Consider the following 27517-nt stretch of genomic DNA (forward strand, 5'->3'; position numbering starts at 1 on the left):
AATCTGAGTTTATGTAATTCACATGCCATGTAGTCAAGAAGGTGATGTAGGTTAAAGGAGTGGCCTATTTGAACTCTCACCTACTTACACCCTCTTGCTAGCTGCTTTTCTTACTACTGTACATCTTCTCTCTTCTGGCTCCTTGGAAGCAAATTAAATTAGCTTTAAGAAAAGGAGCACTTGTGGCACCTTAGAGACTAACAAATTTATTTGAGCATAAGCTTTCCTCACGAAAGCTTATGCTCAAATAAATTCGTTAGTCTCTAAGGTGCCACAAGTCCTCCTTTTCTTTTTGCAGATACAGACTAACATGGCTGCTACTCTGAAACCTGTCATTATGCAAGGCACTAAATTAGCTTTGACTCAGTGAGCTAACTTCAGAGGTGACAGGGACCCAGCAATTTGCATGTCAGTAAGCAAGTCTGCAATGCTAAAGCAGCGTAAGACAGGGCAGGGAGAACGTGCAAGATAGAGTCACTTCTGAATTTGGCACTATGACTTCAAGAGGCAACCAGACAGCAAGAACAGATGAGCTCTTGTAGACCTGATCCTATTTTCAAGCAAATGTACCTCTGAGTCAGAAATGGGAAAAAGATGTATAGAAAATGTATGCTTTTGACAAAATTACTCTCAGTCTCAGCAAAGTGTTTCCGCTGAAGTTTTCAGGGAGATGACAAAATTTATAATTACTATTCTCTGCTTTTGTGGTATTCTGCTTATTTATTTTTTTGTTCCTCAGTTTCATTTACTGTTCTTTACTTTGCTCTCTTCCCTTTTTGCCTACCCTCACTTATTTTTCTTCCTCCCAATCACATTGTTTTCAAATGCTTTATTTTGCTGCATTTCTTAATTTAATCTTTTTCCCAATTGCTTTGTTTTCCTTTGAGTCCCATTCTATTGCTGTCACAATGGCAACAATATGCTTCTCTACACACAAGCCAACTACAAAATTCCCTCAGCATGAGTACTGCTGAAGATTTCAGACTGTGACTTCCCCTTAATTAGCATCACACAACATCTCCAACAGGAGGAACACAATGCAGGAATTATATTTTCCCTCCACAGCTGCCTGATGAGTCATGAGCGATGTTTAACAATTAATTTACACCAATTTTAATTTATAAATTGCTGGATTTTTGCCTGAATTTGATACACTGATGGAAAATTAGAAAATAGGGCATGAGTCAGCAAGAATAAAAACTGTCTGGCTTCCACATTATGAAAAGCTCTGGAAAGAAGTCTGTGTGTATAACTTGCATGCCTGCATGCAGTCCTCTGGCTCATGAAACACATTTTTGGCTTATTAGATCAACACTACAATGCAAATAAACACTGAAATTAGAATTTGACCTCATTTATAAATTGTAGCTTTCCAGCTCCTGCTATTGCAGTCCAAATTGTAGGGCTGCATCCTTTAATCAGGGGATGGAAAAAAAGAAAAATTCTTCAAGCAGGTTTAAGTAGCTCAGAGTCTCCCAGCCTCACCACTTTTTTTTTTTTTTTTTTTAGTCTAAAGTATATCGGACCTCTCCAAGAGTTCAATATAAAGTATTTATTCTACTTTCCATTTTTATGTCTATACCTAGACCTATGTATGCCTAGTACAGTTCCGCCTCAATACTGAAAAGATTACCTTCAGTTACATTTTTCAGTGCATTTTTCTATCCTTTTCTGGTTCTCAACTAAAGTTTGTGTTCACCAAAAAATAAAAAATATACTTTTCCCCTTCCTCTCCCCAACCCCAAACCACACATAGCTTCCATGGCACACAAAAGCTACAGAAATAGATTTCCATGTGGCATCCACAACCCTATATAGAGATTCCCCAGCCTAGAAGACAGGAATATTCCTAAGAAAAATCTGTTGGGCGTTGATCCAAAGCCTGCTGAAGTCGAGGGAAAGATTCCTATTAACTTAAATGGGCTTTGGATCAGGTCCCAGTAAAGATCATCATACATAATTTGAAGCATGTAGGAAGTCCCATTGAAATCAGGCAAGTGATCACGCTTCAAGTCTTATACATGACTAGGTGCTTTGTTGGATAGGGGCCTTGGAGTATTAGCATTTCAAGCCAGGCTGTTTGTGGGCTTCTCTATGCTAGAAAGTTTTCCTGCTTTAAACTATATGAATATCAGCTGGGCTGACTGGAGCTGCCAAGGTCCCTTTTCAACCAGGTGTTCTGGTCAAAAACCGGACACCTGACAACCCTGCAGGGCCACGAGCAGGTTTCCGGGGGGTCCACCAAAATAAACCAGAGAGCAGGGCCAGCGTTAGACTCCCTGAAGCTCAGGACAAAAAACCAATGCCCCAGTCCCACTGCCTGGGGCTGAAAGCTGAAGCCTGAACAACTTAACTTCGCAGTTCCCCAGTTGCCTTGCTTGCTACCCTCTAACGCTGGCCATGGCTTTTAATCTACTAGATCGGCAGAAAAACAGTTGTTGTGGCACAGGCGGGCTGTGGAATTTTTATAGCATGTTGGGGGGGCTCAGAAAGAAAAAGGGCTGAGAACTCCTGCCCTTTGTAACAAGTGAAGATGAGTAGGATGATCATGTCTATTCACTCTTAAAAAATCAGCAATAAATTCACTAAAAAATTGGGGGCGAAATGATTTTAAATATCCGCAGCTCAGTCTCTCAAAAGACAGACCGACACCGGATGACATTAACACTGGAAATGGGAGTTATGTTACATGCTCCTAAATATCAACATGGTCTCAAGAGCAAACTGTTTAAAAGTAAATAATATCTATTCACATGATATTTGTTCGAAAATGTTTAATATGTCAAATGAATCAATAAATATTATTCTGGCAGCACTACAAATACAGACAATGCAAGTTTCCTCACACTAGCCCATCAACTGGCACCTCACCCATTCTGGGAAGACTGGTTAGTACAGTATTAATGCTTATGCAACGATGTTATCGTCTGTTCTGCTGAGACTGATAAGAGGGTCAATTGGGCTGGTGTTCTGATATGCCATTAACCTTTCTCCCCACCGTAGGAACTGCACTGGGACTGTCAAGATATTTCATACAGACCACTGAATAGCTGTATCAGAACTTGCTACCAACCTAAAGCTTTGTCTACATTGGCACTTCGTCAACAAAACTTTTGTCATTCAGGGGTGTTAAAAAAAAAACCACACACATACACACCCCCGAATGACAAAAGTTTTACCGACGAAAAGCCATGTACATTGGTCAAACTGGACAGTCTCTTCGTAAAAGAATAAATGGACACAAATCAGATGTCAAGAATTATAACATTCATAAACCAGTCGGAGAACACTTCAATCTCTCTGGTCACGCAATTACAGACATGAAGGTCGCTATCTTAAAACAAAAAAAACTTCAAATCCAGACCCCAGCGAGAAACTGCTGAATTGGAATTCATTTGCAAATTGGATATTATTAATTTAGGCTTAAATAGAGACTGGGAGTGGCTAAGTCATTATGCAAGGTAGCCTGTTTCCTCTTGTTTTTCCTACCCCCCCCCCCCCAAGACGTTCTGGTTAAACTTGGATTTATGCTGGAAATGCACCTTGATTATCATACACATTGTAAGGAGAGTGGTCAGTTTGGATGAGCTATTACCAGCAGGAGAGTGAGTTTGTATGTGTATGGGGGTGGGGGGGTGAGAAAACCTGGATTTGTGCTGGAAATGGCCCACCTTGATTATCATACACATTGTAAGGAGAGTGATCACTTTAGATAAGCTATTACCAGCAGGAGAGTGGGGTGGGAGGAGGTATTGTTTCATGGTCTCTGTGTATATAATGTCTTCTGCAGTTTCCACAGTATGCATCCGATGAAGTGAGCTCTAGCTCACGAAAGCTTATGCTCAAATAAATTGGTTAGTCTCTACGGTGCCACAAGTACTCCTTTTCTTTTTGCGAATACAGACTAACACGGCTGTTACTCTGAAACCTGTCAGTGTGAACAGTGCCACTTGTGGGGGGTGGAAGTGTTTTATCAGCAGGAGAGCTTTCTCCTCATAGTGTAGCCATACCCTGAGATAAATCTGAATCAGTGACCGGAAGGTAAAAGGTTTCTTCTTTCACCACCAGTCCTTATCTTTGGCACTCACCAACAGAGTAGGCCCATTTAAACAAGGCATGTGCAGCAACTTCTGCAAAGCTGTCACCAGGGAGCAGCCAGGGTGGCTGATAAGAAAAAACAGAGGGAGTGGAGCAGAAAGCATGACAGACCTCTGACCCTCAGCTAGAAAAGAGTCATCCCTAAGCCAGACAGTCCAGAGGTGGCAAAGAGGGAGGGGGACAAAAACCCAAACCATACACAGTCTTTTCTTTAAAAAAAGTTAATCAGCCACCCTGTTTTTAAGGAGCTTGCTATATTTGTCCCTGAACCTACATGGCTCTCAGTCAAAAAATGCAGAGATATGTTCTATATGACTATCTTTCAGAAAATATGGTCTCAAATAAACAAAAAGTTCAATCTCTCCTCATTTTAGGTGCTGCTTCACAACAAGAAAAACTTCCCCAACATATTATACCAGTGACAGTCCCCACCCCCCTCCCAAACATACATTCTACTTGGTATGTCACTTGTACCCAAATAGTAGTTCTCAGACAAGCCAAACCACAGAGGCACAGATTTGTTTTATTTAACATGAACTCCCACGTTGTAGGGAGGTTTTGATTTTTGAAGTACCAAAGCCACTTCCTACAGGGAACATAACCATATAATTTAAAATCTCAAGCTATTCAGTATAGCCTGGTTTTGGAAAGAGTGAGTGCAATGCAATTAAAAAACAAACCATGAATAATCATTAAACATGAGTGCATACCTTCCCTGATAGCTGTAAATGGAGTTCCTTCCTCCTCTTGTAATCTAATCACCTTCAGCGCCACCAGCTTCCCATTTACCCTGGGGGGGCAGGGGCAGGGGGGAGGGGGAAGGAGGACAGGAAGGAAAAAAAGAGAAACATACGCAAAATTAATTAAAAAATGAATACTCCAATAACAGGGCTTATTTCCCATCATGTCTTATTTAGTTTCTCCCTGTCAATGTCAGTGATTCACTTGTGGCACAGTAAGAAACACTTCATAGCCTCCATAATGTCAGCTTTAAATATTCACATTCATGTAATCCAAGAAGTGATCTCAGCTTTCTATGAGTCAGCCTCTGTTTCCTTTCTATCATAGCATTAAACTGGAGGCTTTGTTTAAAGAAAGCATAGCATTGTAAAAATATGGTTTATTTCTTTGATCATTTAATCCAAACAGAACTTCCATCAATAATTCCACATATGGTATACCCATTTTTATATTTATTTTTCTCTTCTCCCTGAATTATGCCCCACAATAATTACCTTCCAATAGTCATGGAAATTTGAGGTGGAAAATATCTGTTAGGTCATTCTGTCCATTTCCCATTAAAGAAGGATTATTCCCTAAAGTACATTCTTGAGTGCACTGCCCAGACTAGTTTTTTATTATGACGACACCTATTTATAAGGTTTAAAATAATGTTCCCCCATGGATCAAGCCTCACAACAGATGTCTGTCTCTTTTCAGCTCTATTCAACTGAAGTAGCTTCCAGTATTTAACATTTAAACGTAATTTCTGCCTAATCTGCCCAGTCTGCTCAGACAGTTTATCCAGGTGAAGGACTCAGATGACCAACACCATCTTCAACAATCTCCTCCTCAAAAGTATACTCCTGCATTAGGACTTTAAGAGACTCCCTGAACATGAAAAGGATAATTGGGGATAGCATTCCTAAAATGGTATGATGCAGTTGGCAACAAGGATTATTATTACAATTTCTTTTAAAAAATATTTTAAAAATTAGAGTTTGCAGCTGAAGAGCCCAGGAGACTGACAGAGCTTTCGTACTCCAGTAGTTGAGGAGGCAACTTATTGCACTGAGCCTTAAAATATGTTGTTCTGAATCTTGCAGCAAGATGACACGGACATCTAATCCAGTGATCAATTCAGTTGCTCCCTCAAGCTTTATTTTTTAATATTTAATTACAGGGTTGCTACTGTATTTTTATTCTCCTATTTATTAGTAGTATTTAACATTTACACTGTAATAGTGCCTAAAGGCATCAACTAGGTTGGGCCTAGGTGCTAGGTACTGTACAAACATACAAAACTCAAGATACCTTAAAAAGGCCTAATTTTTCGAAGGGTGGGGTGCTCAGGCCCCTTTAAAGTATCCCAAGTATCCCAGTCACTAGTCACCACTGGAAACTTCATCTGAGAATAAATTAGGGGGTTCCACTTATTAATGTTTGACATTTATTTGTATTTAGATTTTGGTAACAAAATACACCAGGTGTCTTTTAGAAAGAGAAGACAACAGTCTTTGCCCTAACGAGTTTAAAATCTGAATACACAAAGGAAAGGTGCAAGAAAAATGTGTCTTAAGGAGGGATTTAAATGAGGAGAGGGTGAAAGTTTTGCGGACCCAGGCCAGGAAAGGTGTTCCGTGTCTCGCTGGCAATGTGGAGGTCAGCAGGAGAAGCAGAAAAATAAGATATTGAGGCTGGCATCACTGGTAGAGTGGAGGAGATGGGGCGGTGGGGGAAACGTAACAAGAGACAAAGACTGGTAAATAGGGAGAGGAAGCGTAAGGAAGGGGTTGTGTTATATAGGTTATGTTCTTTTTTTTAGTCTGAGGTTATTGGTCTTTCTTCTACCTAGTCAATTAATTTTACCACAGACTGGCAATGGAAGTAAAAAAACTATAACATTAATATCGATGAATCTTCGTGTTCTTAATTTGCAATGGATGAGGCAGTTGAGGGGAGAAACGTGGTTATCATTAGCATTTTGTATGATATTTGTCATTTGCTTTGGTAGAGCTCTGGGCAACTATTAATGCTATTGAAATGATTCAACTCATCTTGAATGCTTGGTTGCTCAGGGACTGAAATATCCTGTTTTTGTCCCAAAGATACCAGTCTCTTACCTTTCAGAAAACAATTTTCATCTGATCTGGTTCCAGTTAATTATTCAATTGCTAAGAGCTCTTTTACTTTAGTTCATTCCCTTCCTTAAGTGCGTATTTTGGGGCAATAGAAGGTGAATTATCATCAGTTAACAGTGATAACTGGATGTATTTTCCTCTTCCAGCTGTTCCCACTGAGGCAATCTCAACACTGTCATGCCTTGTCAGAAGTGCAGATGTGGCTACCACAGAATCCTTACAATCAACACTGAAGAAAACTGTCGTGCTGAAAATTAGCTCCGCAACCTATTAAAATCTGCCCATGCATTTATTTGGAAGATAATCAGACCATACTTTACAATAATACCAGGATGAATGGCTTAATCTTTGTCTTCTACGACTGTGTCTTCTATCGCTTATGTTATTATACTCAATATTGGATTAATTATTATTATTATTATTATTATTATGAAAGGTAAGTAGGAAATACTGCTAGGCACAGACCCTTTAGGCAACCTGACAATATGACAGTATTGCTGTATCTTCTGACATGTAGGATTGTTTATAAGGCAACTCTATGCTCACTCTTCTCCCCAATCAAGATAAGGATATTTCACTTATCTCAGCATCTCCCACCCACATTGCTAATTGCTTCATGGGTTCCTATTAAGGACAATATTGATTATAAAATCATTGCATGGTCTGATTCCTTTCTAAACTAATAGGCTTGCTCTCTCTGCCTCCTCTCCCCCAGCTCCAAAAATTCCTTGAGATAAGCTGCAGAGCGTCTTACCATCTCTAAACATCATTTGAATTAATTCTCATCTAGGGTCTTTGTTCACTCTGGCCCTCCGGTTATCACTAGGAGCTGATGGATAGAATATTTAGACTCAGGAGAATTTTAAAAAGTCTCAATTCAATTCATTTTCGTTTACTGTTTTAAAATTACTAGTTTTGGAATTTTATTGTAAACTGTTTCTAGCATGCTTTGCATGAAAGGCGTTAAAGAGCTATGGGTTTATGTAAATGTATATGGCACATAATAAATTGTGCATGTTTTAAAATATAAGTGAGCTTCAGACCATTTGAACCAGATGTTTAAAAAAAATCCTAATAAAATGTATACGTTACACAACATTTTCCAAAACAGACTGTAATGCCAGCAAGACCCAAATGAATTACATGGAGAAAACACGACTGTTTATGGGAAAATGTCGGCGATTAGAAACAATGTAATGCTCTAATCATGCATCATTAACAAAATCTAATACTAATGAATATAAAGCAATTGAGGGCTAATTGGTTTTTCTAGCATAATATGGATAATGCATATCTAGGGAACAAAAGGTAAGAATGGAATACTATTTATTTTCACAAGTTCTTCAGTTATATTTAAATATAATAAATGTTTTAAATACCCTTAATGGGTTCAATTTACATAAAATTCACCACTAGGATTTCAATCTGTTTATTTTGTGAGGAATTTTATTGCTGGCTAGAGTTGAAACTTAGTTCAAAGCTCTAGTAAGCACAGACTTTGAAAGACAAATCAGCAGATGGCATCTATACTGTTCTTTAATTCCTGATATTACTCTCATATCTCAGAAAAAAAATAAAAATTTGACTCATGATATAGTTATTCATTTACATAAAGCTAAAAACTTCTCTAAGACCGCTAAATCCCTCATATTCAACAAAACGTATTCTGTAGTTATAACAGCTTCACAAACAGATGTCCAAAGCCCCACAGAGTTAATAGTCTTAATAAAGCCATGCTCTGCTAGCATTCTGCTTTGAAAGGAAACCTGCTATAAAAGTAAATCTGTAACCATTTTAGTCACTTCATATTACTCCACAGAATAAAATTTGATCTCACATTCAATGAAATATTTCTTTTAATCATAAACATTTGAGAAAGTTCAGTGTAAATATGGATTATATATTTCTTCTGCAGAAAGGAGTTACTCATAACTTTACCAGTTCTGCTAACAATGTATTTTTTCCTGTAAGTATTCAATAGAATAAAGTGAACCTGCCAATATATCTTTCCAGCTTCTATGACACTTTTTTTTAATTATTAAAAAGAGTTGAAGGCAAAACTATCTAGTTACTTTATTTTAAAAAGCAGAAATCAATTAAGTAATAAATTAGGGACTATTTTCTAGAGTGGCTGTTTATTATGATAAGCTTGATAAAAGATCTAAGGCTTCCAAGAGACATGGTAGATTTAGAATATTCATTTTTGCACAGCTAAAATATTACAACTGGGACTCCGGGAACAAATCCATCAATTCTTCAAAGAATTCACAGTTTAGGTTCATGGACAAGACGACACAATTTTATAGACCTTGTTTTTGAATAAGAAGCATGAACAGAGTGAAAAAATATTTACCTCCAGATCCACATCCTCCACTCAAGACAAACTACATTAAGCATAACTAACCATATTTTATAAAAACATATATACATATACATAACTCTATACGTGTGCACACATTGTGTGTGTGTGTGTGTGTACACATACTCAACCGCTCTTTTTAACACATGACTATTGAAAGAATATGAATTACTAGTAACAGTTTAAGATTAAGAAAACAGCTCTGCCTGTAGTTTGCTATGTGCCATACCAGTGAAATGTACATTATATGGATAAGTCACAATGGTAACTAGGTACTAAGTATTATGTTTAAAGTAAAGATGTCCAATAGACATTAATAGATTTGAAATAGATATACTATTTGTACAAGTACAGATTAAATAAAAATCCTCTTCAAAACAGGTACAAAAGTCACTGGTCATAGGGACACCTATGGTTCTAGAAATGGCAACTATTCTATTAATATATTTTTAATGGCACATGCACAGAGATAAAGAACAAATTTGTTCCTGAAAGTAAAGACTATGGGTTAGGTACTCTTCTCCCGTTATCTGAGCAGAGGGGAGGAAAGCAGCATGAAACTGGGACAGATAGCATAGGAAAGAACAGAAGGCAGTGTTCCTTGGCACACTTTTAACTCCCTTGGGAGCCTGCAGAAACCACTCTGTAAGTCTGAAGGGTCCCAGAACAGATCTGGTAGTATGGCTGCAGAAGGGTGACCTCTTTTATAATTTTGTAGTTTGATATCTCATTTGATCTCCTATTGGAAGGTATTGTGTCATTCTCAAACGGAAAACACACTGGTGCACAATGACATCTAGTTTGGGGACTCCGTAAGGCATGTCTACACTTACGGCGGCGTGTAAAATACAGACATTACACACCCAGCTAGCACAGGTATAAACAGCTGTGTAGATGGTGAGACACCGCTTAGGCGAGTAGAGTGGAATGCCCTACATGTCCGAACCTTACGGTATGTACCCTATACGGCTCTCTCCACCTTGCCGCCGCCTTTCACTGCTGCACACCACAGTGACAAGAGTGGATGCAGCTGGCTTTCACCGTTTTTTGCCCATATTCTAGAACGTGCTGCCAGTGTAGACAAGGCTTTAGTGTTTATTCTGTCCCCCAAACATGCACATATTTCCTATTATCATTAGATTATCATTATTTTTTATTACTATGACACAAGACACCTGGTTTCTGTCCCAGCTCTACCACTGACTCAGAGCGTGACTTTGGGCAAGTCATAATTATTCAGTGCCTCGGTTTCCTCACCTGTACAATGGGAATAATAATGCTTATCCACTTTTGTCAAGTGCTGTGCGAGTTACAGATGAAAAGTGCTCATTATTATCAATATATAGAAATACAGTATACACAGTATGCCAGTTGCCATTGTATCTAGGTGCTTATACACACAGAGATACACACACGCACTATCTAGCTACATATACATAAACACACACTCTTACTATTTGTTTCAGCAATGCATTTGGATTTTGAGAAATTGATTATAGGAATGAAGACTGTCATGTATACATTCACTGCGATTCTTTCATCCTTCACTTAGAATCCTCAATTCTGGACAATTCTTAAAGCTTTTAAACAGGAGAAAATAGTGTGTGTAACTTCTTTCAATGCTTAGCACTTCGTTAAGTGTCAAACTCTCCATCGCTTGGCATTTTAAATTAAATTTTTTTAAAAATTTGCTCTAGTTCAGCTAAAAGTCATTGTGATTTGATAAAGTATTTATTTATATTGGTACACAGGCTTAAAAAAGGGCATCTATCCATATGTTCTAGGAACCCTTGATATAACTTAAAAACATGTCACAAATAATCTCCTATGGATAGCAGTACAATTTAATATAACCCCCACCACCACCAGTACGCACTATGCAGGAAGTCGGACTAGATTACTGTAATGGTAACATCTGGCCTTAAAATCTATAAATCTATATTAATTTCACAACTACCTGGTTGGGTAAATAGAAAGGTCCCTGCTTCATTTACAGCAGGTCACTAGTTTTGTATAAGCTACAGGAAAAAGTGGCTTGGAATATATTTAAATCACAGAGGGAAAGGTTCAAAACTAATTAGTTCTGTGAAACCAAAACAGCGAGAGTTTTGCAAAAGCATGAACGAGAGAAGATCTTCTTAACCCTGTTGGAAAGAGTTGTCAAGGTGTGAGCAGAGTCTGAAGGAGCTCTCCCCTGACATCGAGAGATGAACTGGAGGTAAAAGACTTCAGGATCAGACTGTATTGGCATAAACACACCTACTCTGCCTAGGTATTCAGCTGACAGGTTGCGTTGCCAAAGAGATACATTTTGACTAGTGTTGGGTAACAATATGGTTTGGTACTGACTGCAGGGGCAATGAAATGTATGAGTAAAAGGGGAGTAGAACCATGCTCAGCATGCCTTGATTGAGGGGGTAGCCCTCAACTGAACTGTACTCGCTAAGCAGGGGTTAGGGATGCCAAAGCCCGGTGAAAAGAGAGAAAGGCTGGGAACAGGTGTTCATACCTGTGGTATGGGCTCTGCCTAAGACTCCTAGACAACATTTGACCTGCAACAAAGACAGCTGAGTCATTGTTTTGCTAAGTGATCACTAGAGCTGAAGTCTCTGATAATCAGGTCTCGCTGTTGAGCCTTCGATCTGCTGCAGGACAGCGTTGCTGTAAAGGAGACTGCCCAGCCTGCACTAGCAGCGAGGCCCCCCCCCAGAAAGCTGGGTTAAGTGGCAGAACCTCAGCATGTGGCATTGCACAGAGTGGCAGGTGGCAGCAGAGAAGCAACAGCAGCTCCACCACCACCACCAGAGTGAACGATGGTGGCAGACTGAACGGTGGCAGCGGCAGCCAGTGACTGTCTCATCAGGCGGTGAACAGAGTGAGCCAGCTGCAGAAGCGTCAGCAGCAGCTGAGTCATTGCTGGATACTTCCCCCTTCTCTCCCCAACCCCCCACCCCAAAGAGTGGGAGGTGACCCCAAATGAACACACTGTGAACTCTGGGTCTTTGCTGACCAAGGACAGCCAACTGTCAGTAGGGTGCAGTGGAGGGAGAAGAGAGTGATGTGATTTGTTAAAGGGACATTCATTTGTTGGACTTTCCCATCACAAGATGGGAAACTGAGGCAAAGGACGCTGCCTAACGCACTATGGGGTCGGGTCAGCTTATGAATGCCTGTTTTTTGATTGGTTGTGGTGTTTTCCCAAACTAAGGCTTGGTTCCCTTTCCCTTTTAATAAAAGTTCTCAGACTCAGTACTCAAGAGTGGGGAAGGATTGCCTCTTAGAGGCACGCAGGGATGGTGTTAAGTTTTCCCAGATTACTGGGTGGGCACTCAAGTTGGTTCTGTGGTGTAATGTTCAGAGGAACCCCTAGATGTTGAACCTGGCCTTTGCTTCTGCCAACTTCACCTGGTAGAAGGGATACCTGATCAACATGGTGAACATTCCAAATACGAAAATGAAGCTAAAATGAACAAGCCATGAAAAGTGAGTTGAAGATGTGTAAATTAAGCTGCTGTCAAGTAAAATAGACACTGGGGAGCATGTCATAATGATGCAGAATACTGCGTTGGTACAGTGAAAATTATACCTTGTGTAGCTGCGGATCAAAGCTGTGGTTAGCTGGGAAGAATGACAGGAAAGACACAGCATGCCCAGCAGGCTGCCAAAGCCCACAGGAATTGCAACACCACACACATAAGAAAGCCAGCAAAAACCTACAGGAGCCACAGCTAAGAAAGCAGCCTGGGAGGGAAAAGGATGATGTGAATTCAGCAGATGCACAAGGAAAAATATGAGCTCAAAAATAGGAAGAGCAAGTAACCCCAACAATCACCTGTCAGGGACTATGACACCACTAAATTGAAAAGCAGACTATGAACATCCATGTGCATAGGGAAGATGATGTACTATTTGAGTGCCACAGTCCCCCAGAACATATGAAAAAATAACCATAGCCAGCTAGTTGTTCATAAAGGGTACTGGAATATAGTGAGACACAAACCAATATAGACAATGGTTAAGCCATGTGTTGACTGTATAAGCCGGGGTGGCCAAACCGCGGTTCGCAAGCTGCATGCAGCTCTTTTACAGTTAAGGTACAGCTTGCTGAGCCCCCCATGCTGCCCCATTCTCCACCTACCAGAGTGCGGGGGGGGGGTTTGGGGGGGAGGGACTCTCAGGGCTTCTGCCCTGCAGCAGAGTGGTGGGGCTAGGGGCTTCTGCCAGAGACGACTGGTGCCTGCTGGGGCGGGGGGGCACAATTTAAAGGTTCAGCCGTCCTCAAAGCTTGAGTCACATCCTCCTCTTACCCTCAGCGGCCCCTCCCTGCAGCTCCCAGCTATTTGCTGCTACTTCTCCCCACAGCCACAGCTCCCAGATTGCTGGCTCCAGCAGCTGCGGTGCAGGGAGGGGGCCCGGCAGCACCAGGTGGCAAAAATCAGGGGGCAGATGTGACCCCACTTGCCCCCCCTACACATTGCCTCTGGTTTCTGCCCAGTGGTGGGGGGGGGGTCTTGGGGTTTCAGCCCCGTGGGGCACGCCTGCCTGGGCGCGGCTCTCAAACTTCTGATCATCATCATGTGCGGCTTGAAGGTCAATAAGCTTGACCGCCCCTGGTATAAGCATCCCTCATTGTCGTAAGGCTTTGAAATCACTTGGAAATTGCAGCTACTGCAGAATAAGATGGCTGGCCTATCTGAGTGGTATTTCACACAGATGTATGCTTCAAATTCACCACTTGCTCCCAGCGGATTCCCAGGTGAAGATTAGAAGGTATTGGCTTTGACCTATAAAGACCAAAAATGGCCTGGCTACCCAAGAGACTGCCCCTCTCCTCATAGTAGATACTGAAGCTGTTGTGATCAGCTGTGGAACTCAAGCTCTCAGTCCCCAGTTCAAATAAGGAACAGCAAGGGTCCTTGACTCTAGAACTTACTCCCCTTATCCTGAGCTCAGATCTATTAACTTTAATGACACTCTACAAGGCCTATTTATTCCCCAAGGTTTTCCCCTCACACAGTTAACGGTGTTGTGCACAACTGGATTTAGGATAGATTTGCCCCATCTTGGTTTAGGAAGAGGAATTTTATGGTGAGCGTGTTGGGGAGGATTTTGTGGATTGATCTGTTAGAGTTCTATGTTTTTATAATATTTTATGTGTACATGGAGGTATAGACAGATGCCTTTTTAGTAAAGTGAATTAAATAGTAGCAACAAGCAAGGGTAAGCGTAGAGGATAGAGATACAGAAGCCACAGGCATGCCAGTGGGATTCTTCACAAAGCACATCCAGAGATGTGTGGCAAGACAACGAACTGTAGATGCAGATCATGTTGCTCTGAGACTTGTTTTTCAATCCCCCACTGAGTACATGTACGTGACTACACAGCAGAGGAGCAAAACCCACAGCAGTCACAAGTATGCCAATAGAGAGAGCAAAGTAAGGCTACTCCTCCCCAAGTCCTCTCTAAGTATTTTCTGCAGAATGGAAAACATACCTAACCTTCTACCTTTTCAAAGCCACATTTTCAAAGTAAGATAACCTCTTCTAAAATTTCCATGTATCTAGATTACAAAGGACGATATCAGAGAAAGCATTTCTTGTGCTAATCTGTATTTTCAGTCAAATACAATCGAACAGTAATATTTTCGAAAAGTACCTACACTTCTTCAGTGGCTTAAGACCAACGGACAGTCAATGGGCCTTGAGCACTTGTGGCTGATTAGAAGCAAAACTGACAAATGATCACAACATTAGTCACACAGAAACGAGATGACACCTGCATCATTCTTCTGTGGTATTATCAGATCTATTAGCCTTATATCACTGGCTGTTTTTAGCAACATTCAGCTCAGAGTGGGATGCTAGATTCCAGCCAACATGTGGGGTAAGCAGGCTTCCAGACAGGACTTTATACAGCAAACAATAAGTTAATTACCGGTAGAGACAAAAAGCAAGTGGTGAACGTGCAGGACAGGAATCTCCAGCTCTGAGCGTGAAGACTAACATGAACTCAGCGAAATATATTGACCTATTTCTACAAAAGCCAGTGGAGCAACAAATGGCTGTTCTGCTATTTCTACAGAAAATAATTACCCTCCCAAGCAGGTAGGTATGTCAACCAGTTTAATAGCAAGCTAGCTTGTGTGTCTGTCTCCTCTGTTCCTAAAACAATACCTTACAGCTACTTCACAATCCTTTGCGGCCTTGGATCAACAGTATCTAGTTTAAGGAAGGAGATATCAGTCATCCAACTAGCTCTTAACCTAATTTTGCTGAGTTACTGTCCTATCTCTGTGCAGTAATGTGTTTTAGCAGGAAGGCAAGGTTGGGCCTCACTGAGCCCTCTGTAAATTCCATGTTACAAATACGGGAACAGCTTTCCATAGTTGCCGATTTAGTATGCATGCTACCACAAATTTTGGTGAAGGAATGGTATTAGCTAACTTTGCACTCTTATACAGTATGCAGATTTGCAGATTGTGAGCTTGGCCTTTGCTTTTTTATTATTAAATTCCCCTCACCATTTTAGAATCAGGACAAGAATTTAAAGGGGGAAAAGGAGGTCATTTTAACAAGCAATAATGGGAAACCTGGAAAGTGTAAAATACTCTAGAGGCAAAAGTTGGGGGAAAAAATTAGTGCCTAAAACTAGGCTTTTAAGCCCATATTTAATTTCAGCTATGCTGTGCTTCCAGCAACTCCCATTGAAGTTTACAGATGAGGGTCAGGGAGCTTCTGAGTGCCCTGCACTTCGTGAATCCAAAACTTATACTAAAGAGCAAAATTAGTGAAGGGCTTTATCTCTGAAAAGGCAAAAGATGACAACTAAGGAACCTGAAAAGCCAAAGAAACCACACTGCTTCAGCCAATCTCTTAACACAGGGTCACAGGCTACTAAATTCACTACAATCTGAGCAAATTTTCTCCATATACGAAGGAATTTGTCCCAGAATGTTGAGTTTCTTAAAAAAATTCTAAGGTTGACTTTTAAATCAGAGCTGCAGGAGGCTGGAAACTTGAAGTCATCTCAAGAATCTTATGTTGGGCTCCTCTTTTGTCAGTGTTAATAATGGCATCCCAGCCACCCCATGCAGGGTCAGAAAACCCATTTGTAATTAAAGTCTCAAGCTTTTGGGAGGTGCATACTGATAACTTAGAATGCAATGTGTCTGCAGAGTTCAAGTAGCGTTTTTAAAGTTTGTGGTTCCACAACGTATTTAGTATATTTAATAAGTGTTTATTAACACACAATGCTATAATGCACTTCTTGTATTTTGCTCCATCTCTGCAAAAACTGGGGAAGAAAATTTGACCTGGATTATTGCTCCCAGGTGCTGCACTGAAGAATAGATGCAGTCATTTCATGTAAGCCACAATCCTGCAATGAGCTCTATGTGGGTGGGCCCTGTGCCCTCAATAAAAGCAGCAGTGCTCCTCATGGGCGCAGGGTCCACCCACACAGAGCTCGTTACAGGATGGGAACCATAGAGAGGGTGGATATGAGAATGATTTACACTGGAAAACAGGGGGGACAAAGACAGTGGACCCTAAGGGGGGTGGGGGCTGTGCAAAGTCGAATGAATAACTGAGAACCTGAAGGCTGGGGTCCATCCAATGAAAGAGGATCCCAGGAGTACCTGTAGCGCAGTGAAAGAAAACTGACTGGGCCTGGGGCATTCTTACTGTTAGAAAGAGAGACTCAGGGATGCCAGTAATTGGACTGGGGAGAGCAAAGAGGATTGGGACTTTCCTAAAGACGGTAAAAGAAGCAGGTGAGAACACCCCACTTCAGGAGGTTTTTCCAAAGGTAGTGGGGGGACAAGAAGGAGTTGGTTTCAAAATAAAAACGCTTATATTGACAGAGGACTTGAAAAGTGGGGAGAATTTTATAATTTTTAAAACATGAAAGAACTGGTGGGGGGAAGGATCAAGAAGCAAGCAACAAAAAAAATGAAAACCGCATGGAAAGTAGAGATGCAACAAATTACATGACTTTTTTGTTTACAGATAAGCAGCACTCACTCTACTCAAGAGAGCAGTCTGAAAACTCAGTGTGAGAAGCAATATACTTGAATATACTGTCACACCTATATGCTTTGTTCCCATTTAACTGGCATTTCTGAGCCTCTTGCTATAGACATCTTTGCTGAAAAATGCTGAGAGCTGTAACACTAGCAGTATGGATGCACAACAGAACAGAAATACAACCCACAATATTAGATTGGGTCTTACTGAAGGACTGAAAGCATAATCTTCACCAATCTCCTTAAGAGGCAATTGCCATAGTGTACATTGTTTCCCAAATCTCCTCCCACCCCCAAAAATCCTGTTCCCCCCCCACCCCACCCCCTTTTTTTTTTGTTATTGTTGATGCTCGATTTCAACAGCCATCCCTGAGAGGTGTGGTGTGATAACTCAACTGCCATTATGTGGGGACTGTTGATAGAAGTAACTTTTTGATGGCGACCAAGGTACTTTGTACATATCCAGTTAGATGATTCGAAGACATAGCTATTACACCTACTATTCAGCAGCTATCCGAAGAATGCTGAGAGAAGAGCAGCTTGCATGCTTCCCTTGGATGTACATTTTCAAAGGGTTTAGCCAATGTAGGCATTCGACTCTTATTAAAAGTTAGAGGGAGCCATGTGGCTGAAGCCCAGCACATTACTTGCTTTGAAATTTGACTCCAAAATAGCTCACTTAAGGATGCGCTGAGTATCTCCCAGCCCACTGAATAGCGGTCTTAGTCCTCAACTGCACCTATTTTCTATGACTAGCCATCATAAAAATAGAGGAAATCATTTTCAGCATTACCATTTTAACCCAAAACTTGGTCCCAATCAAGGTGAGATATTAAAACAGCACAATATCACCTTAAAGGCAAAGAAAAGAGTGTTTGAACATTTTAAAGTCATACATACCTGTAAGGTTATGGCTAACTGAGCTAAACTAATGACTTGTGGGGTGGAAAGCTAACTCCATGTTCCTCCTAAACCTTCTCTACTTTGCCTATCTTCTGTTATTATTGATAACACTGTCATTCTTCCTGTGGCCAGGCCCCATAACCTGGGAGTCATCTTTCAGTCCTTCCTCTCCTTTTCACACAGACACTTTTCCTTAATGTTTGCCACTCACACCACAAAATGTAGGCCTTGATCTTGAAAAAGTTTTATACATGGGAGTAATCCAGGGGCTGCTCATGTGTGTAACATTATGTATGTAATTTTTCCAATATCAGGTCTTAGATTATAAGTGCATTGCAGAAAGAACTGTGTCTTCCTACTTAGTCTGTAAAGTCCTTAGCACGGTCTTGGATGCTGGAATAATACACTTTAGAAAGTGTTTGAGCCAACAGTGCAATGTCCAATACAAAATTTACCAGAGAAAGGTGTTCTGCATTAGTTTGCTTCATGCTAGAACCTCAGCTTCAGGTTCGTAAAACTCAACTAAATTTATTTTCAAGCGTGGTTAAACTGTCTTGCCTTTTAATTTTAAAAAAAAACAAAACGAACATAAGAATGGCCATACCTGGTCAGACCAATGGTCCATCTAGTCCAGTCTCCTGTCTTCCAACAGTGGCTGGTACCAGATGCTTCAGAGAAAGTGAACAGAACTGGCAATTTATCAAGTGATTCATTCTCCTGTCATCCAGTCCCAGCTTCTAGCAGTCACAGGTTTACGGACACTCAGAGCATGGGGTTGCCTTCCTGACCATCTTGGCTACTGGCCATTGGTAGGTAAGTTCACGGAGGATAGGTCCAACACTTTTTTGAACCTAGTTATACTTTTGGCCTTCACAAAATCCACTGTCAACGAGTTTGTGCGTTGTGTGAACAAGTACTTCCTTATGTTTGTTTTAAACCTGCTGCCTCAATTTCCTTGGATGACCCCTGGGTTCTTGTGTTATGTGAAAGGGTAAATAACATCCTTAATTCTACTGTCTCTACACATGACTTTAGAGACCTCTCCTGTATTCCCCCTTCTCTCTTCTTAGCTGAACACTCCCAATTTTTTACACTCTCCTCCTATGGAAGCTGTTCCATCCCCCCAAATCATTTTTGTTCCCTTCTCTGTACTTTTTCCAGTTCTAAGATATCTTTTTTCAGATGGGGCAACCAGAACTGCATGCAGTATTCAAGCTGTGCCATGTATTTATACAGTGGCATTTTAATATATTTTCTGTCTTATTATTTATCCCTTTCCTAATGGTTCCTAACATTCTGTTAGCTCTTTTAACTGCTGCTACTATTTTCAGATGACTGTCTACAATGACTTCAAGATCTCTTTCTTGAGTTCTAACAGCTAATCTAGACCCCATATTTTGTATGTATAGAATCATAGAATAGTAGGATTGGAAGGGACCTTGAGAGGTCATCTAGCCCAGTCCCATGCCCTCTTGGCAGAATTAAGTATCATCTAGACCATCCCTGACAGGTGTTTGTCTAACCTGCTCTTAAAAATCTCCAATGACAAAGATTCCACAACCTCCCAAGGCAATTTATTCCACTGCTTAACCAGCCTGACAGTTAGGAAGTTTTTCCTAATGTCTCACCTAAACTGCCATTGCTGCAATTTAAGCCCATTGCCTCTTGTCCTATCGTAGGACGACAATTTACCTCCCCCTCTTCGTAACAATCTTTTACAGACTTGACAACTGTTATGCCCCCTCTCAGTCTTCTCTGCTCCAGACTAAACAAACCCAATTTTTCTAGGTCATGTTTTCTAGACCTTTAATCAGTTTTGTTTCCCTTCTCTGGGCTTTCTTCAATTTGTCTGTATCTTTCCTGAAATGTGGCACCCAGAACTGGACCCAATAGTCCAGTTGAGGACTAATCAGCACAGAATGAGTGAAAGAATTAATTTTTGTGTCTTGCTTACAACATGCCTGCTAATACATCCCAGAATGATGTTTGTTTTTTTGCAACAGTGTTACACTGTTGACTCATGTTTAGCTTGTGATCCACTATGATCCCCACATCCCTTTTTGCAATCCTCCTGCCTAGACAGTCATTTCCCATTTTGTATGTGTGTAACTGATTATTCCTTCCTAAGTGGAGTACATTGCATTTATCCTTATTGAATTTCATCCTATTTACTTCAGCCTATTTCTCCAGTTTGTCCAGATCATTTTGAATTTTAATCCTATCTTCCAAAGCACTTGCAATCCCTCCCAGTTTGATATCATCCACAAATGGTATAAGTGTACCCTAGGCCATTATCTAAGTCATTGATGAAAATACAGTATTGTTGGGATTATGTTTACCAATGTGCATTACTTTGCATTTATCAACATTGAATTTCATCTGTCATTTTATTTCTCGGTCACCTAGTTTTGTGAGATCCCTTTGTAACTCTTTGCAGTCTACTTTGACTTTAACTATTTTGAGTAATTTTGTATTGTCTACAGACTTTGCCACCTCATTGTTTATCCCTTTTTCCAGATCATTTATGAATATGTTAAACAGCACTGGTCCCAGTACAGATTCTTGGGGGATCCAGTTATTTATCTCTTTCCATTGTGAAAGCTAACCATTTATACCTACTGTTGTTTCCTGTCTTTTGAACAGTTATTGATCCATGTGAGGACCTTCCCTCTTACTCCATGAGAGCTTAAGAACCTATGATGAGCGAACTTGTGAAAGGCCTTCTGAAAGTCCAAGTATACTATATCTACTGGATCACCCTTGCCTACATGTGTGTTGACACCCTCAGTGAATGCTAATAGATTGATGAAGCATGATTTCCCATAACAAAAGCCATGTTACCTCTTCCCCAACATACTGTGTCATCTATGTATCTGATAATTCTATTCTTTACTGTAGTTTCAACCTGTTTGTCTTGTACTGAAGTTAGGCTTACTGGCCTGTTATGCCAGGATCGCCTCTGAAGCCCTTTTTAAAAATCAGCATCACATTGGTTATCCGCCAGTCATTTGGCACAGGGGCTGATTTAAGTCAAAGGTTACATACTACAATTAGTGTTCTGCAATTTCATATGCGAGTTCCCTCAGAATTCTTATGTGAATACCATCCGGTCCTTGTGATTGATTACTGCTTAATTTATCAATTTGTTCCAAAACCTCCTCTATTGACGCCTCAGTCTGGGACAGTTCCTCAGATATGTCACATGAAAAGAATGGCTTAGATGTGGGAATTGCCCTCACATCCTTTGCAGTGAAGACCAATGCATAGAATTCATTTAAACTTCTCCACAATGACCTTGTCTTCCTTGGATGCTCCTTTAGCACCTTGATCATACAGTGGTCCCACTGATTGTTTAGCAGTCTTCCCACTTCTGAAGGACTTACAAAAAAAGTTTTTGCTATTAATTTTTAAGTCTCTTACTAGTTACTCTTGAAATTCTTTTTTGGCCTTCCTGTTGCACTTGACTTGCCAGAGTTTATGCTCCTTTCTATTTTCCTCATTAAGATTTGACTTCCAATTTTTAAGAGAGATCTTTTTGCCCCTAATTGCCTCTTTTACTGTGTTTAGCCATGGTGGTGGTGGTGGGTTTTCTGGTCCTTTTATTGTTTTTCTAATAGTGTTTATTATTATTATGGTGTTTTTAAAAAGTTGCCATGTAGTTTGCAGACTACAGTTTGCAGACATTTCACTCTTCTGACAGTTTCTTTTAATTTCTGTTTAACTAGCCTCCTCATTTTTTGTGCAATTCCCTTTGTTGAAGTTAAATGCTAGTGTAGTGGGTTTCTTTGGTATTTTCCTCCCTTACAAGGATCTTATATTTAATCACACTATGGTCACTGTTACTTAGTGGTTCAGCTATATTCACCTCGTGAACTTGATCTTGTGCTCCACGTATGACTAAATCAAGAATTTCTTCTCCCGTTGTGGATTTCATGACTAGCTGCTTCAAGAAGCAGTCATTAATGTGTCTAGAAATTTTCTCTCTGCCTCTCAGCCTGAGGTGACATGTTCTCAAGCAATCTGGGTATAACCGAAATCCCCATTATTGTTGGGTTTTCTGGTTTTGTATCCTCTTTAATCTCCCTGAGCATTTCACAGTCACGGTCACCATCCTGGTCAGGTAGTCAGTAGTATATTCCTACTATTATACTTTTATGATTCAACCACAGAGATTCTAAAGTACAGTTTGATTCATTTAAGGCTTTTACTATATTTGCCTGTATGCTTTCTTTCACATATAGTGGCATCCTACAGCACAATATACTCTTTCATTCCTATAGATTTCGTACCCTGGTATTACTGTGTCCCATTGATCATCATCTTTCAACCAAGTTTCTGTGATGCCTATTATATTAATAACCTCCTTTTATACCAGCCACTCAAGTTTCAGTATCTTGAACCAGATGTGCTCCATTGGTCTTTGGGTAACCAAAAAACTGACAAACTGGGTCAGACCAATGGCCCATCTACCCCAGTACCCTGCCTCAAACAGTAACCAGTATCAGAGCTTCAGGGGAAGTGTACAGAACACAGCAGCTGAAATGATCCACCCATCTTCCCCTCCAGATTTCTGGCAGTCAGAGGTATAGGGTTGCCACAAAAGTGTGGGGTTGTATCCTTGACCATCTTGGCTAATAGCTAGGGTCCTACCAAATTCATGGTTCACTTTGATCAATTTCACGGCCACAGGGTCTTAAAATTAGTCAACTGCACGATTTCAGATGTTTATATCTGAAATGTCATGGTGTAGTAACCATGGGGACTCTGATCCAAAAGGGGATCATGGGGGTGGGGTCCTAAAGCTCTTGTAAGGGGGTTGTAGGATTGCCATACTCACTTCTATGCTGCCTTCAGAGCCCAGCTGCGGAGTTTCCTGCAACTGGAGGTAGGTCCGATCTCCCCAGTGCTGCTTGGAGTGCCACAACCAGGGGCTCTTAGCTGCTAATCAGGGCTGGGGCCTCGGACAATTTGAAAAATGGGTGCCCCAGCCATGGCAGGAGTCACAGGGTGGAAGCCCGGATCCCTGGCTGGAGCCATAGGGGTGGAGAGGAAGGGCCAGCAGCCCCAAGCCAGGCCCCCCTGAGACTGGGCAGGAGCTCCAGGGGCTGGCAGCCCCAGTCTCTGAGCCCAGGTCTCTGAGCCACAAGGGGGTAGAAGCCCTGAGTCCCGGCTGGAGTCCACGCCCCCGCAATCCCAGCAGCAGCCCCAAGCTCGAATGCCCAGAGTCCAGGCAGGAGCTGCAGGGGGTGGAAGACCCAAGCCCCGGCAGGAGCCTGGGCACCTCCCAGCCCTGGCAGGAGCCATGGGGGCGAAGCAGCAGGCCGGGCATAAGCCAGGTGGGAGAGGGAACAGTAGGCCCAGAGCCCAGGCACCCCGAGCCCTGGCAGGAGTTGTGTGTGGGCAGGGGCGGAAGCCCCGGAACTAGAGTGTCCCAAGCTCCGGCAAGAGCCACTGGGGAAGCAGTCCAGAGCCCACCTCTGGGGCTGCTGCAGCATAGGGTGGTACACACTCACTTCTGTGCTGCCTGTGGGGGAGGGTCTGATCTCTCCCCATAACAGCTGTGCAGGGAAAGGATAAGTCCTGTCTCATCCCAGCCCGGCTGAGATTACGGAGATCAGATTTCACGGGGAAGGTCTTATTTCACGGTCCGTGACATGTTTTTCACAGCCATGAAATTGGTATGGCCCTATTGACCTATCCTCCATGAACTTATCTAGTCCTTTTTCTTGAACTGGAGCTTTAAAAAGTTCATCTCTCAAATAGGCATGAACAGATTCACTTTACATCCCTATACAGAAATTTAAATTGGTACTGGGACAGGATCCCCAACACCTTTTATGTGCATGTGTGAAACAGTGCGACATGATACACAGATGAAAAAGTAAGCAGGCTTCACTTCTAATGGAACACCACTGGATTTTGAAATGAAACAGATGGGAAGCGGATTCTTCACAGATTTTAAAAGGTCCACGAGCTACAGCACTGCTTTTTTTAAACCATGGAATGGAACAAACTTGAATTAGGGGTGTATAAGTGGGATGTGCATATATCACTATGTCAATTTGTTGTTCAATCCATAGAGCACCAAGTTACTGGAGCAGGAATCATTATGGATTGTCCTCTAGCAAGAGACTAGAACTGGAACATAAGGAAAAGCACAAACAAGTTTGTTTACACTTGCAGGAGATAATGCTGCCCGCTTCTTGTTTACAATGTCACCTGAAAGTGAGAAGAGGCGTTCGCATGGCACTGTTGTAGCCGGCGTCACAAGCTATTTACATGCCAGACGCGCTAAAGATTCATATGTCCTTTCATGCTTCAACCACCATTCCAAGGGACATGCGCCCATGCTGATGATGGGTACTGCTCAACAACAAACCAAAGCAGTGCAGACCAATGCATGTTCACTTTCATCATCCGAGTCAGATGTCACCAGCAGAAGGTTGATTTTCTTTTTTTTTTTTTGGTGGTTTCCACATCAGAATGTTGCTCTTTTAAGACTTCTGAAAACATGCTCCACACCTTGTCCCTCTCAGATTTTGGAACATACTTCAGATTCTTAAATCTTGGGTCAAGTGCTGTAGCTATCTTTAGAAATCTCACATTGGTACCTTCTTTGCGTTTTGCCAAATCCACAGTGAAAGTGTTCTTAAAACCAACAACATGTGCTGGGTCATCATCCGAGACTGATATAACATGATATATATAGCAGAATGCGGGTAAAAAATGAGCAGGAGACCTACAATTCTCCCCCAAGGAGTTCAGTCAAAAATGTAATTAACACATTTTTTTTAACAAGCGTCATCAGCATGGAAGCATGTCCTCTGGAATGATGGCTGAAGCATGAAGGGATATACAAATGTTTAGCATATCTGCACTACGGTGTTTATCATTTTAACAGTGCGAATATCTGTAGTAAAAATAATATAAAGTGAGTACTGTACACTTTGTATTCTATATTGTAATTTAAATAAATATATTTGAAAATGTAGAAAAATATCCAAAATATTTCATTTCAATTGGTATTCTATTGTTTAAACTGTGATTATTTTTTTTAATCGCAATGAATTTTTTTAATCATGATTAATTTTTTTGAGTTAATCACATGAGTTAACTGCAATTAATCGACAGCCCTATTATTAACAAGTACAGTTTAAAATTCATGATACTGATTCTGTAATTCAAATCTATTACTAATTTGCTGTTGATTACAATGGAGAAGCCATGAAGATTTGTTAAAAGTCCAATACAGCCCCCATTAAAATTAAAAAGTATTTCTAACAAATCTACAGGTCCACTCCATTACAAACAAACAGAATATTTCTAACCAATCTGAGTTTATAAACACATTCACAGCTTATCACTGAATGAATAAGATTTTTTAAATTAATTTCAGATCACCTATATGGATTTAAGGGAACATGTCCGGCAAATATGTTTCTTTAGTTCAGATTAACTGGAAATCAATTTGTAGGATATAATTATAGCCAGACACTCATTTTAAGGCTATGATTTTACTGGGTATTTTGGGTGATAAGCCACAAGGCTGAAACTTATGTGATTTCCTATATTACTAGAATCCCAAGAGAAAAGTAAGTTTATTCTATTTACTGATAATATGTCTGGTATTTATTAAGGCATGTAATTAAACAGTAATATACAGTAACTGCACTTCCTTGAATGAAATTTAGATCTTTTGTTATTTCTTTAGACTGTGACAGGATTCTAATACTTAATGGATAAACAGCAAAATTTCTACTGCCTGATAGGGAAGAAAAAGCTGGGTCTCCTCTTAGCGATTACGTCACAAGGAATATACTTAGTAAGTGCATACTTATTTTATGTTTAGAAATAATTCTTTGCTACTCAAGCCAGTCAAAAGTTTTTGTTCCTGTTAGTCTAAAAGCTATTGAGAGATAACATCAGCCTCATTTTGATTCTCTGCAAAAAAATTTATCTATTCACTGCACGATTAATTTTGCACTATTTGCAGTACTACATGTTCCATTAAATTAGGCATATAATGTTAACATATCTGCTATCTTCTTCCTTTCAGTAGTCATTCTGTCATCTGAACTAAACGAAACTGAGGCTCCTCTCTGATGGGAAACACTGGGGCTTGATAGCACAGAGTAGCAATGCTCACTAGCGGGGTGCGATTTCTGAAGCACACCAGCCTGTTGCATGCTACACTGATCCATGTAGACCCTGTTGAAATGATCTAAAAGTTCCCTAGAGTGCATTAATTTAGCTGTTTTAGTTGGTACACTTGAGAAATCACACCTTCAGTGCACATTACACCTTCAGTGCTCTATATAGACAAGCCCAAAGTGTCCTCTCTCTATGACACATTGGAATAAGGTTCTTCTCAGAGATGCACAAGTGTACCAGGCCCCTTCAAGGAGCTGCTTTATTAGTAGTATTATGAAAAATTCATGTATACATACTATAATAAGTTAAAGCACTACTTCAGGGTAAGATACGATCCCTGACAAAAAGTGAACTGGAACAAATAATAATGTATGTGGTAATAGTGGTTAAATTCAACATGCTTTTAGCATTATTCACAATCAAAGCAAAGTTACTGTCCCAAGAGGATTCTTTTCCTCAGCTATTGCTGCAAATACCATGCACTGGTAAATATTGAGTAAATTGGGTAAAAATAAATGGGTAAATATTACCTGGGTAAATATCACCTGTGTAAATATTACCTTGATTTTTGAGGGTGGGTTTCTATATCATAATATATCTGCTTTTGTGAATGAACTGACAACAGTGCAAAATTATGTTAGGTCACATTATGCTACCTCAGCCCCAAAAAACTATAGAACAACAACAAAAAATAAAACTACAATATTTGTTTATCATTGTTCTAAGCAACTCAGAAGACATCACTATCGATAGAAGGTTTTCTAAATGGTCTTAACTAACAAGCTGAAATACTTGGAAGGATTGATTTTTCATGTGTATATTGAGAAAATACTGAAGGAGGAACTCATTGACCGATATAATGAAGTGTACAAGATTCTGAGATCCTATTTAAGAAAATAACAATGCAGAGCTATATTAAAATGTCCTAGCACAGAGGTACTATAATATCTTACGTTACAATCCTTCACTCTGATCAGTGCAAGAGGACCTGTAGATTAGCACTGAAGACAATGGCATTGCACATGAATGCATCGATTCTGCATCCAATTGCAGGATCATAGCCCATGTATATAAAATGTTTGCCAACCCTTTCCCCATATTTAATAATAATAATAAACCCA

At 40.5% G+C, this 27517-nt stretch overlaps 1 protein-coding gene across 3 annotated transcripts in view; it reads right to left on the minus strand.

Annotated features, from left to right (window-relative positions):
- The window catches only part of CDK14 (cyclin dependent kinase 14), a 505344-nt gene that overhangs the window by 313682 nt on the left and 164145 nt on the right, over positions 1–27517 (minus strand). For all 3 annotated transcript variants that reach the window (XM_084618492.1, XM_084618493.1, XM_084618494.1), the window contains one exon: positions 4809–4888. In XM_084618492.1, coding sequence (XP_084474618.1) covers positions 4809–4888 — 80 coding nt within the window. The remainder of the gene's footprint in view (positions 1–4808; positions 4889–27517) is intronic.

Source organism: Lepidochelys olivacea, assembly GCF_965140295.1.
Source record: "Lepidochelys olivacea isolate rLepOli2 genome assembly, chromosome: 2".
In the NCBI taxonomy this organism is placed as follows: Eukaryota; Metazoa; Chordata; order Testudines; family Cheloniidae; genus Lepidochelys; species Lepidochelys olivacea.